We start from the raw sequence: 11896 nt of genomic DNA on the forward strand, positions 1-11896 counted from the left end.
TCTATTCGTGATATCTGATTTATCTGTGGAATATCTACATGACCGCCAGACTTCCTTCTTATGCGGAAAAAAAGAAAAAACCGAACACTTTCTTGTTACAGACTTATAGATATTCTTCAGACCACATTGATCCGGGCGACAGCTCTTTCGTTTCTGCAGTGAGGACTTGTTACATTCACTTGATAACTGATCGGTCGAAGGGAGATAAATCGTGATTGAATGTTTTTTGAAGCGCAATAAAAATACAGTGAACGAATATACACACGAAGCCAAGAACATTGTATCAGAGAGTGCCGTCTATGTGTGTTGCAAATAAATATGTCCTCTGTAATTCTATGTTTGTTGGCAAAGCCGCGATATTCAAGCTACATATATTCAACATACGGTAAATAATTTAAGGATTGACTGTGTATTGTTTTCGGTTCATTGAGGTATGAATCGAAAAACCGATGTGCAAACTGTATGAATCAGCTTATAATTAAATTCGACAACGTAAAACATGTTTTATCTACAATAGTTTAACCCCAAACAGTTGCATATATCAAAACAGACATAAATGACGGCATTGATGAATATTACAGGTGTAGGAATACATACAGTGGCGTGACTTGAATCAGGTGATCGTTTAATTTATGCATAACTTGACACGCCTACACAGTCAGTAGCCAATCAACGGAGAGTGGGATTAAAACAATGTTCATTTGACCTGTCAATTAAGGCAAGAGGCGAAAAGACTTGCAACAGTCAGACTGTAACGAACCGGAAGAAATATGTCCGAGAGTAGGCGGCTGTTTCAAATAACATGGTCATTTACTGCGTGATTCAAACATTACTTCTCTGATTACGGTAAAACAATTGGAGAAATGCTAGTTAGAAATGAAACGCGAAGACTTGAAAGTTGAACCGAGGCGAGCGGGAAAAAAAACTGGCGAGCGAGCCTGCACGTTTGCTGTTTCATTCATTCTCGGCCTTCGGTTTCAAAGGGTAGATTGGACAATGAATATGCATGAAAGTCGCTAAATGTCCTGTGCATGACGATACACGTGAGCAGAAAGGGAATTCCCTCGACTGTAATATTGGGATTCCCCGACATTCCGCAGTAATAAAAGTAGTGCGCAGCGGTGGGCGTGGCTTAATTTTTTACATTCATTGGGAAATGAATGCAATAACACGTGACCAATTCAGCTAATCAGAATGCAGGAATTTCCATGAACACAACGAAAATTTAATTATTCGAGTATGAACGCGAGAAACCAGTGACTGACATCACGAGCAACATCCCAAGACGTTGGGTCACGATGACACTGTATCAACCAAGTGACGGAGCCTGACCATTTGGTCGCCTCGTACGACACGCACAGGTTGCTGAGGACCTATTCTAACCCGGAATCCCCACATGGAGAACTTCATTGGTTGCTTGTTGTTCACCGCCAGTGCGATAAAGACGCACAAAGGCCTTTCCATATTCATAGGAAATCTCTGCTTAAAATCAGAGTCCACTTTATTGAACACTATCAAATTGTGTTGATACCAGGTGTTTAGAAAAAGGTGAGCGGAGCCTGCCCCACCGGCGCCTCCCATTACAATCATGTTAATTTTCACCTGAAAAGACACTGAAACATGTGGATCAAATCAAAAAAGGGAATAACATCTGACATATGTTTCACCATGTTAGTTTTGCTGACGTGGGCAACCTGAATACACTATACAATCAATAGGAGCAAGTGAACTATTCTAGAGCCGAGGGGGCTGTTTTCCACCTGAGTACCGTTGTTTTGTACCCAGGTACATGCTTCTAGATGATCACGGTGTTCTCTGATTTGTATGTGTACCTGTACCCCGCATATATAAAATTGTACCCAGATTTCACTGCAAATAAATAATATTTTGTACAAGCCTGCTTAACAGTAGCACCAGAGTCCTGTATTCCCCCTGTCGTTATTGTGGAAATCATACAGGATAAAACTAGCAAACTAAACTGTCCATGTCATTTAGAAATCAGTCAGTCTCTGTTCAGTATGTTCATGTTTACAGCAGTCTGAAACTCACTCCCATAACATGATAAAATTGATCTACTTCGTTTACATACCAGTGCAGCGTAGATATGCCACAGAATCCACATTTATACCCAACAAATAACATAGTTACTCAAATAATCTTTCATAGATTTGTCAGTACCGTGGTTTCACCAAAGTGGTAAACGTCCGAGGCCTGCAGCACTTCGGGCTTTCCCCCGATATTGATGAGGATATAAGTGGACTACTGTTGAAAGCGGCGTTATACCTAACTCATTCACCGCAAAACAGACTAACACAACGCATATTACTATGTCTGTCTGAAACCCGACTGATTATGCTCAACAGGATATAATGAAATAAAAGTTTCCAAACATAAAACATGATGGAAACAACTTACTGCACTCAAGTTAATCTACCACGTGCCATTCAGCTAGCAACAAAGGTGCTTTATAAAAATGATGGAATATTTAAATATACACGAATTCTTACACCGAATCTATTCACGCTCATGCATTACCAACCCACACTAATCCATTATCATGCCACACAGATGATATAAACCCACACTAATGCTTTACAACCCCACACTAATACATTACCACCCCACACTAATACATTACCAACCCCCACTAATACATTACCAACCAACACTTATACATTACCAACTTATCCTAATACATTACCACCCTCCACTAATACATTACCAACTCACACTAATACATTACCAACCCACACTAATACATTACCAACCCGGGGGCACGGGTGGCCCAGTCATCTAAGGCGTCGCGATTCGCTGAGTTGCGTCCCTTGGACACACCAGAAACCTATGATTGTGGGTTCGAATACCGGTTCGCCCTGATTATGTTTCTAGGTTTGTCAGCACCATACCAATCCTCGTGAGTTTCAGCGAAATGGTAAACGTCTGAGACCTCCATCACTTCGGGCTTTCCTCCCACATTAAACTGACACGCCATGATATGACTGGAATACTGTTAAAAGTGGCTTTAAACCCAACTCATTTACTCCATATCTCTCAATATCGCTGTTTTGAGGTTGCACATTATTCATTATTATTCTCTCATTATATTATTCTCTCCCCTTTGCCTCACGGGTCTCGGTTATCCCCTTCTATCAATATGTAAACCTCTGCAAGTAACATCACGTTGCGTGGTATTGTTTACATGTTTCATAACTGTTTGGACATGAGGGTATTTTTATAAACAGGTAGATATCTGTCCCTCATTCTGTTATATCAAACATTTGGGGGAAGCTACCAGTGAAGGGGCCACCAGGTCGGTATTGACAAGAGTGGATTCATAATCTGCAATGTCATCCCTCCAAAATAACAAAAAAATGTTTTGAATAGCTTTAAAACGGCCGATGTAGTACCTTGTCAATTAACTGGGTTTTTTCCACTCATATAGCACTCAAATTCATCATTCAGTTAATGATGTCTCCTAATCGGTGATCGACCACGTGGTCCCTTTGCTGGTAACCGTCCCATTTGGTAGTTGAGGTAAATACACCCAGCTTACATCATCTCTCTTCTTACTTACACAAACACAACAAAAATATATTGCCTGGTGGGCACTCGAGGGCAGGATACGAGTAGGGTTTAGTGTCGATAGAAGTCGCAAGAGCTGGATGCACCCAAAAATTATATGATATGGGTAAAAAAATTGCTTAACTCCTAAATACAGTTTATGTTTCGAATGCTTACTGAAAAATACCCTGTCAAACAAAAAAACCAACAACAACAACAGTAAAAAAACAAAAAAAAACAAAAAAAAACCTCCTCCCAAAAAAATCAATAAAAAAACATTAAAAAATCGAAATATTTAAATGAAAATAATCAGACATTGTATCGAATCATCTCCCCTAGACGCTTAATATAAAAAAGTCCAGTTTCCACCCATGCCGAATCATTCGTGACCAACGCGTTCTTCCGGGACAAGCCGAATAGAGACTCGTGGCCCTCGCGTGTCCTTCTTTGCGACTGTGTTCCGTCTGAGCGCAAACGGGCATAGCTGAATAAGATTTGTCAACTCGTTGCGTAATGATTCTTGATTTTTGCTCCATATATTATAGATGCTATTGAAAACCTACCGGGACTTACAATAGTCAGTATGATTGAACACATTTAATTGTGTCTTAAGCATATTTTTAGATGCAAGACATGTGTAAAATAGAAAAACATTCCTGAGGGATTCTTTGCCCGAAGAACGTGAAGTCATACACGCATTCTGATTGGTTTGTTGTATTTTCGCACATAACATTCTTGCAGGTTACGGAAAGGGGCAAGTGTTGACGAATGATGCCGAACTAGACTGGAAGTTCGTGGCTCGATCGTAGCGCCATCAGTGGCTATAACGATTTATGTCCCTTCTATGTCCCTCCTACTGACCAGTTAGGTTCCAACTCTGCTAGATACTTGCATTTGTTTAATAAAAAATTGAGTCAGGTTGGAGGCCGTTAGGCCGACAACCTACCTGCTTCAAGTGCGAAACTAATGACGAGTTTGAGGACTTTCTCCTACTTAAAACAAAGCTCTCTCCAAAACTGTCCACCAAACTAATGTACTCACATAATTATCGTGCGATACTAATGGAGGTCACGTGTATCATCACTTCCTCGATCAAATGATTATGATCGACTCGATGAAACGGAGCAATGCACGTGCTAAACTATTGGAGGACCACATGCATACGAGTCATGGAAATTTGGTCAAGTTTCCTTTCTGTGACGACCTTATGGGAGACAACATGTCGGATTGTGGTGATGAATTGTTCGTGACTCAGAACACATTTTGTAATCAGTCTGATGTGGTTGTGAACTCAGATTTTGAAACATTATTTTATATGGATAACTTTCAAGAAGATTATTGTCGGAATTTTGAATTAGACCGGTTATTTTCTGATGAGAACACTGACACTGAACCGTATAATACAAGTCAGGATAACTTTGATGATAATTGCGACATGGAACTATACTTGGCAAGTCAGATGATAGAAGAATCAGGAATTATTGGCACACGTGTGTCTGAGAGACAGTTAAATTCCGATATACTAAATTCGTTTAAAGGTGACAATGAACGTTTTGAGAAAGCCGTACAGTTTACGCTGTTGGGAACCAATCTAGACAATGAAAAACTTCGGTTCGGTACTCCCCTTTCTGAAACGGATATGGTGCATTTGTGCGATTCGGCATACTCTGTGAACACTGAACATAAGAGTAGATGGGCTTTGAATATTTTCAAGAATTGGGTTGTTGAGAGGTAAAACGCAATAATAATGAAATTCCAATAGCAAATCAAAACATAGTGTCATTAGCTGAAAACGAAAATGATCTGAACAGAACATTGATGTTATTTCTGTCGGAGGTTCGAAACCAAAAGCGTGAAGAGTACCGCGGCAACACTCTGTACGAAATTGTGTCTTCTCTTCAGTATTACTTAAGAAGGAAGGGGGTTGTCGTCAATTTCTTTGAGTCATCTTGTTACACCTGTATGCGATCCGTTCTTGGTGGAAAGATGAAATTACTAGCTCGAAAAGTGATAGGGGTTGAAAAACGACAAGCGGATGTCATCACTGAGGATGTACTTTGGGAAACAGGTATACTCGGAGAAGATACACTACAGAAGCTCTTGCAAACCCACGTCTATTTAATCGGGTTGAACTTTGCTCTTAGGGCAGGAGATGAACACAGATACCTACGCAGTGGTTCAAATTCACAGTTACAGTTGTTGATGTCAAGGAATGGCGTCAAACAATTGAAATATACTGAGGACATTTCCATAACGAACAGAGGGGGCCTGAAGCACAGGAAGGTTGAAAGGAAACACGTGACCATCTCTAGTAATGAGGAAAACCCTGGAAGATGCCTCGTCAGACTGCACGAAAAGTATATGTCATTAAAGTAAATATAATTCTCTCACAAGTTCACAACTAATATTGTGAAAAGGAAGAAGTAGTTCCTATGCGACGTTTCTGTCTGCGAGTTCTACCTGTCTGTCAATCAGCGAGTTCTACCTGTCTGTGTAACGTAATGTGCACCTGATTAACATATTTTGGATGACTTTACCTAACGTTCTAATGTTCTTATGCACTATGAACTTTGTACGGTCAGCTGCATGAATTGATGACAGTTCACTTTGTTTTCAGACCAGTACATGGAAAGTCTGACGCCTTCTATTTGCGCCCCTTACGATACACTGCAGGCAAGGTTTGGTTTGGTGATGCGGCCGTTGGGATTCATCCCCTCCGGTCAACTGTCAGCCGTCTCTGTAAGGCCGCTGGGTTCAGCGGATTTTACACAAATCACTCCCTCAGAGCTACAACAGCAACTCGGCTTTACGACAGAGGAGTAGACGAACAGCTAAATGCCGAGAAGACGGGACATAAATCGGTGGCAATTCGAAGTTACAAGGTATAAACTTTACCTATACGTTTGTGTATTTCCCACAATTCTTAAATGTGGTATATGGCGTTTTCTAATCTGCTTGTAGTTGCAACATAAACCGTGGATGTTAGAGGACGCCATAATGCATTTTGGCAATAGCCAGACTTCGGATCAACATCCCCGGGGTTCGAATCCCAAATAAAATTTCTATATATTCAGTGGGCACACCCAGTGTCAGTTTTCTATATACATCTTGGAGCTGCTATTTTTTGCGTTACAAGCCCCTGTTGTACTACTAAAACTAAGATGACGAGGAAATAAAAGTTGCATTTTGATATAATGCAAAATTAAATGTTATGTGATATAATCAAGCAAAATAACCTTTTCTTTTATCAGAGGACGTCCAAGGAAATGGCGGATACAGTAGACTCAATCGTGCAGAGAAAATCAAGACGTCCCAGTGCTTCTGTAACTGGTCCCCCTGTTATTGACGCCGCAACCTTTGATCCGCCAGGCAATCAACCATCGACAAGACCGACGCTGGGCCCATCAAAAGGGGAACAGGCTCCCTACACAAGTGACAGACGCGATTTCACAATGAAACTTGGTGACGGCACAACATTTTCTGTGAAATTTTGAATTGTTTAGCATAAATATTTGTGAAATCATTTGTTTTGTTGTCTTTGTCTTATAATATACGTAGACTGTCAGTTTGTCTCTCCCGAAACGAACCTACCACCTGCATGGGCTGACCCTGTTGACTGGAAACGCAGAGCTTGTGCGTTACTAATGTACTGTAAATTATTCAACTAATGGAGGTTGAACTATTGGAGGTTATCTGTAAATTATCTCAGTAATGGAGGATGTCGTCCACTGTTGGAGACCTCCTAAAATGACTAATGTTCATGTAACTTTGTTTTAATGTCAGTTAAAGACAAACAATGTCAACGTGGAGTGGAAAATATTGTATTATTCCAATTTCATACAAACATTTGATCATGTATAACAATGACATGTTCAAGTGCAAAGTATCAAAACATGTACATACAGCATAGATGTTTATACACTTATTACACATATAAACATTGCTACGTGTTAACATAAATAAACACTCAACAAACATCAATAGGAATGTTAGAATCATATGAGTTTTTACACAATGAATTATATACAAAACCATACACAAATACAAGTGAAAGACTGATAACGCCATTGATCCAGCCTCATAAACGTGACAACAGGACTAGGATCGTTAAAATGGTGTGGACCTTTTTTGTCCTGGCGGCATAGGGTCCTCCTTCTGGCTTCCACCGCTATGCAAACATGACAGGCCTTGTCAATGTCGTATTACTGCATGTCAACTGTCATGTCACACACTGCTCATAGTAAATGGGATAAAAAAATGTATATATATGAGAGGTGACGTCGAGTTATGCCATGTCTTTATCACACTAGCCCATGCAGTTTTAAACACAGATACTCTTCTGTCGGTCATCCATGTCTTTATCACATCCGCCCATGCAGGTTTAAACACAGATACTCTTCAGTTAGTCATCCCGGAGCTTCTGGACACTATCACAGATGTATGTTTGTAGTTATTACTGACTCTGGCGAGTTACCGCCTCCTGCTCTGCTTGAAATCCTTCACCAGTCTGGACATTTCCTCTAGACCCTCAAACAGTCCCTCCCCGGTCGTTGCGCATGTCCCCTGGATGTACCACTTCCGGTCCGTCAACTTCTGAAGGTGAAGGGCATCCACTACTTCCGACAACTTGGCGGCAGCTTCAGGAAAAACGTGTAAAGAAGCCATATCAATACAGTGGTGAGTGAGTGAGTGAGTATGGCTTTACGCCGCTTTGATCAATATTCCAGCAATATCGGAGCGGGGGACACCAGAAATGGGCTTCACACATTGTACCTTTGTCGGGAATAGAACCCGGGTCTTCGGTGTGACGAGCGAACGCTTTACCCACTAGGCCCCCAATACAGTGGTAGTGAGAAGAGACTATGTTACCATGTGTAACAATATATTTACTTTCAAAACACCAATACTTGCATACTGATAATGTTCAACCCAAATAATATAACACACTCATAATATGACAAGAAATGTTATGGATAGCAACTTCATTATTATACGGACATAGCGTTTCGGGAATATAGTGTCTGTCCCTTCATCAGCTTATGAAAAACTTAACATAAAAAACCCTATTCATACGTAAACCCAACTTCTAATTGCCTACAAAGACTTTCAGAATTATAATAATAATTATCGTCATCATCACTACAATCATAATCATCAGCAGCATCAGTATCATAATAATTGGAAATAAAGACAATCCTGCGCCTTAAGCTGTGTGTGTTACTAATACCACATTCATTTTCTGAATCGCCCATGTGCCTACCTGGCAAATCTTGCTTGTTAGCCAGGACGACGACAGGAACGGATCTCATCTCGTCGCTGTCGATGACGTTCATCAGTTCATCTCGTGACTCGGCAAACCTCTCCCTGTCGTTGGTGTCCACCACGTACAAGATACCTAAAATAAACAAGCTGATATTCACTTCTGGCCACAGAGCCGGTGGAATCTTAACAAACCTCTCGACAAAGGAGTTCATATAGTTTCACGATGTCAGGAATCGACCCCAAATGCAGGACAAAGGAAGGCAATGACCATTTGGCTACCAACCTTCATATATTAGAAACGGTTATGCTGTACATACGTAAAGGTATTTAAGAATGTTCAGGTAGCAGATTATTAGTGATATTGTCATTGATGAGACTCACGTCAGGAATGTCAGGAATCGAACCTAAATGTGGGACCAAGGAAAGCGTTAACCACATGACTAACTACCCGCGTCCCTATATCTAGTCCCGATAATATAGTTTTGTAAGGGGGTCATGAGATGAGAAAACAGAAGAAACGATGTTTCAGAGTTTAGAGAAACTGACCGCTGCAGTTCTGGAAGTAGTGTCTCCACAGGGGTCTGATCTTGTCCTGACCGCCGACATCCCACACGGTGAAGTTGACGCCCTTGCAGGGGCTGACGGTCTCCACGTTGAAGCCGATGGTGGGGATGGTGGAGACGACCTCGTTCAGCTTCAACTTGTAGAGGATCGTCGTCTTACCTACAATATGCAGACCATGGTCCGTGCAATCATTGTGTCACCCTTTAATGAAGTGTGGATTCGTACCACATAAACAAAATGTATTTTTGTGTTTTTGCCAATGTAAAAGGTAATAAATATTCAATTTTTCACACTTTCTTTCAGTTAAAATCACAGCTGAATATGAAAATATGTATATTTTGTAAGTAAATGCCAAAACATAATAATAAATACACATCATTTTGTTTACATTTCAAAAATATAATTTATGAAGAAAGTGATACTTTAAACTTAAATGAATAACGTTTATTTTAATAAAATAAAATACCGTTATCTTGATAATAGTTTGTTAAAAAGGTAATTGCACTAAACATTAATAAACATACCGGCAGCATCGAGTCCGACCATCAGAATTCTAGCTGGGTCTCTGGTAAACCCGGAGAATAGGCCTGTGAAGTCAGCAAGTTTATCCAAGATAACACCCATGGCTGTTTTGTTTTGACACGAGTTGTGAAAGAAAGTGATATTCAAAGTCTAAAACAGTACTCAGTGTTGATCGATGGGAATGTCGTCTCCAGTTGTCTCGATCAGAGTGTGAATGTTTCAGTCTTATTGAACCTGGTTTATATAGACGGCTAGGTTCCAGCGTGGAGCGATATGTGTGTTTATGTTTCTAGCAGTGATGCAAGCTGGTATCCCGTTGTCATATTCTACACGCACACCTGCTGACAACACTCGGAACACCTTACGCTGGACACGCTGGAGAAAATGACGTCACGGTAATCCGGATCACGTGACTGGGAATCCCCTCTAAAAATAGCCATCTTCGCTGCGGGTAAATATTTTGTTTTGCCGATGCAGGTGAAGTTGATTTCTTTCGAATTGTTTGTGATGCTGTGTAATTGAATTAGACGAAAGTGATGCTGGTTAGTGTGTTTACAGGTCAGGAAGCAGTCTGGGTCCAGCATGTTGTAGCTCAGACTGTTCAAGCGTGAAACAACCTTCACCTTGCGAATGATCGCCTTCCACTTCAGCATTCGTCGCTTTCCGTAACCTGGCGTTCTATTTTTACCGGAATTACCCGAGTCCACGAGAGATTTTCGGTATTACGTGTGCTATTACCATGACTATTATCTGAACTGTTTTATAACTATTTTTTCAACAACCCTGCAAATAAATATCTGTCTATTTTAACATGTGAAGGAAATGTAAAGTTTCGCTGCCTAGCCCAAACTGATTGTAATACAACTAAAGATCCATCGCCAAATGTAATCTTTCAGAAATAGAAAATGATTAAAATATCATTTCCGTCTCATTTTGTATGAACCCCCGAATATTACCGCGTAGAGGCATCCTTTCAAAACGTATCTCTATACTAGCAACCATAGCATATTTGTATAAATCGTGTCCACATAATTATGAATATTGTTACCCATGACCTGGTGAACGTAACACATGTGACTGTTTGTAAATCTTTATTGCACGTGCACAATATGTGTATCAATTACGTAAAAATACTCCTTCCTCTGCTTTTTGTGAACAAAACAAAACAAACAAACCCCCACCCACCCCAACCCCCTCACGTAAGGTTGCATTCGGCAGAATAAAAAGGTAGACCTTCACAGACTGTACGTTTTTGGTTTTCATTTTTCGTATTTTTTGTGAGGGTCGACGAATCCATAAAGCTTTTAACACGGACATTGCGTTTACCTGTGATAAAATGGAGGGTTGACTGGATAAAGGGAGGTAACTCTTACAGCTTTACAGTCAGCGTTCGGTGGGTTTCTTGATTCGTGGAGAGCATCCGTGGGAACGGGTCTACCTACAAACACGTTAATAAAACAACAACTTCCTTTGTCTGATGTAAGTGACTAAGTGTTTTAATTACGAATAGACGTCAACTTAATGAAACCAGCAATTAACCTTATTGTACTGCATTTACATAATATATCATTTTGAATATTTTTGTATATTTGTAGGCAAAGTCATTATCACTGAAACTCAGTCAGGCATAGTCAGTGTACTTGCTAAACGATCGTCTTTAAACGGGTGATTCCTATTTAAAACAATTGAGGTTGTATTTTAAATTATCTCGCTGTTGGTTCTGATAATAAAAACACCTTTGAAGATTCGGGTTAGAATTGGTCTTCAATAAACTATGCTAGTCGTAAAAGGCGACTAACGGGATCAGGTGGTCAGGCTTGCTGACATGGTTGATGCATGTCATCGTATTCCAATGTCGAACGATGCTCATGATGTCAATCACTGGATTGTCGGGTCCAGACTCGATTATTCACAGACCGCCGTTATATAGCCGGGATATAGCTGAGTGCGGCGTTAAACAAACACATAAACAATAAACAAAGACACT

General features: G+C 40.4%; 1 protein-coding gene and 1 pseudogene across 1 annotated transcript; one reads left to right on the forward strand and one right to left on the reverse strand.

Annotated features, from left to right (window-relative positions):
* The first annotated feature begins 4688 nt into the window (after positions 1-4688).
* LOC139445731 (uncharacterized) lies at positions 4689-7055 on the forward strand (annotated as a pseudogene).
* A 545-nt stretch (positions 7056-7600) lies between these two features.
* LOC139445742 (ADP-ribosylation factor 1-like 2) lies at positions 7601-10105 on the reverse strand. The gene is made up of 4 exons (XM_071226949.1): positions 9912-10105; positions 9370-9546; positions 8822-8956; positions 7601-8198 (listed from the first exon to the last, which is right to left on the reverse strand). The coding sequence occupies exons 1-4, from the start codon at positions 10009-10011 to the stop codon at positions 8032-8034; spliced, it is 579 nt and encodes a 192-aa protein (XP_071083050.1). The 5' UTR covers positions 10012-10105; the 3' UTR covers positions 7601-8031.
* Between the last annotated feature and the right edge of the window lie 1791 nt (positions 10106-11896).

The sequence above is a fragment of the Haliotis cracherodii genome, unplaced genomic scaffold (genome assembly GCF_022045235.1).
Source record: "Haliotis cracherodii isolate W230 unplaced genomic scaffold, xgHalCrac1.p SCAF_10, whole genome shotgun sequence".
In the NCBI taxonomy this organism is placed as follows: Eukaryota; Metazoa; Mollusca; class Gastropoda; order Lepetellida; family Haliotidae; genus Haliotis; species Haliotis cracherodii.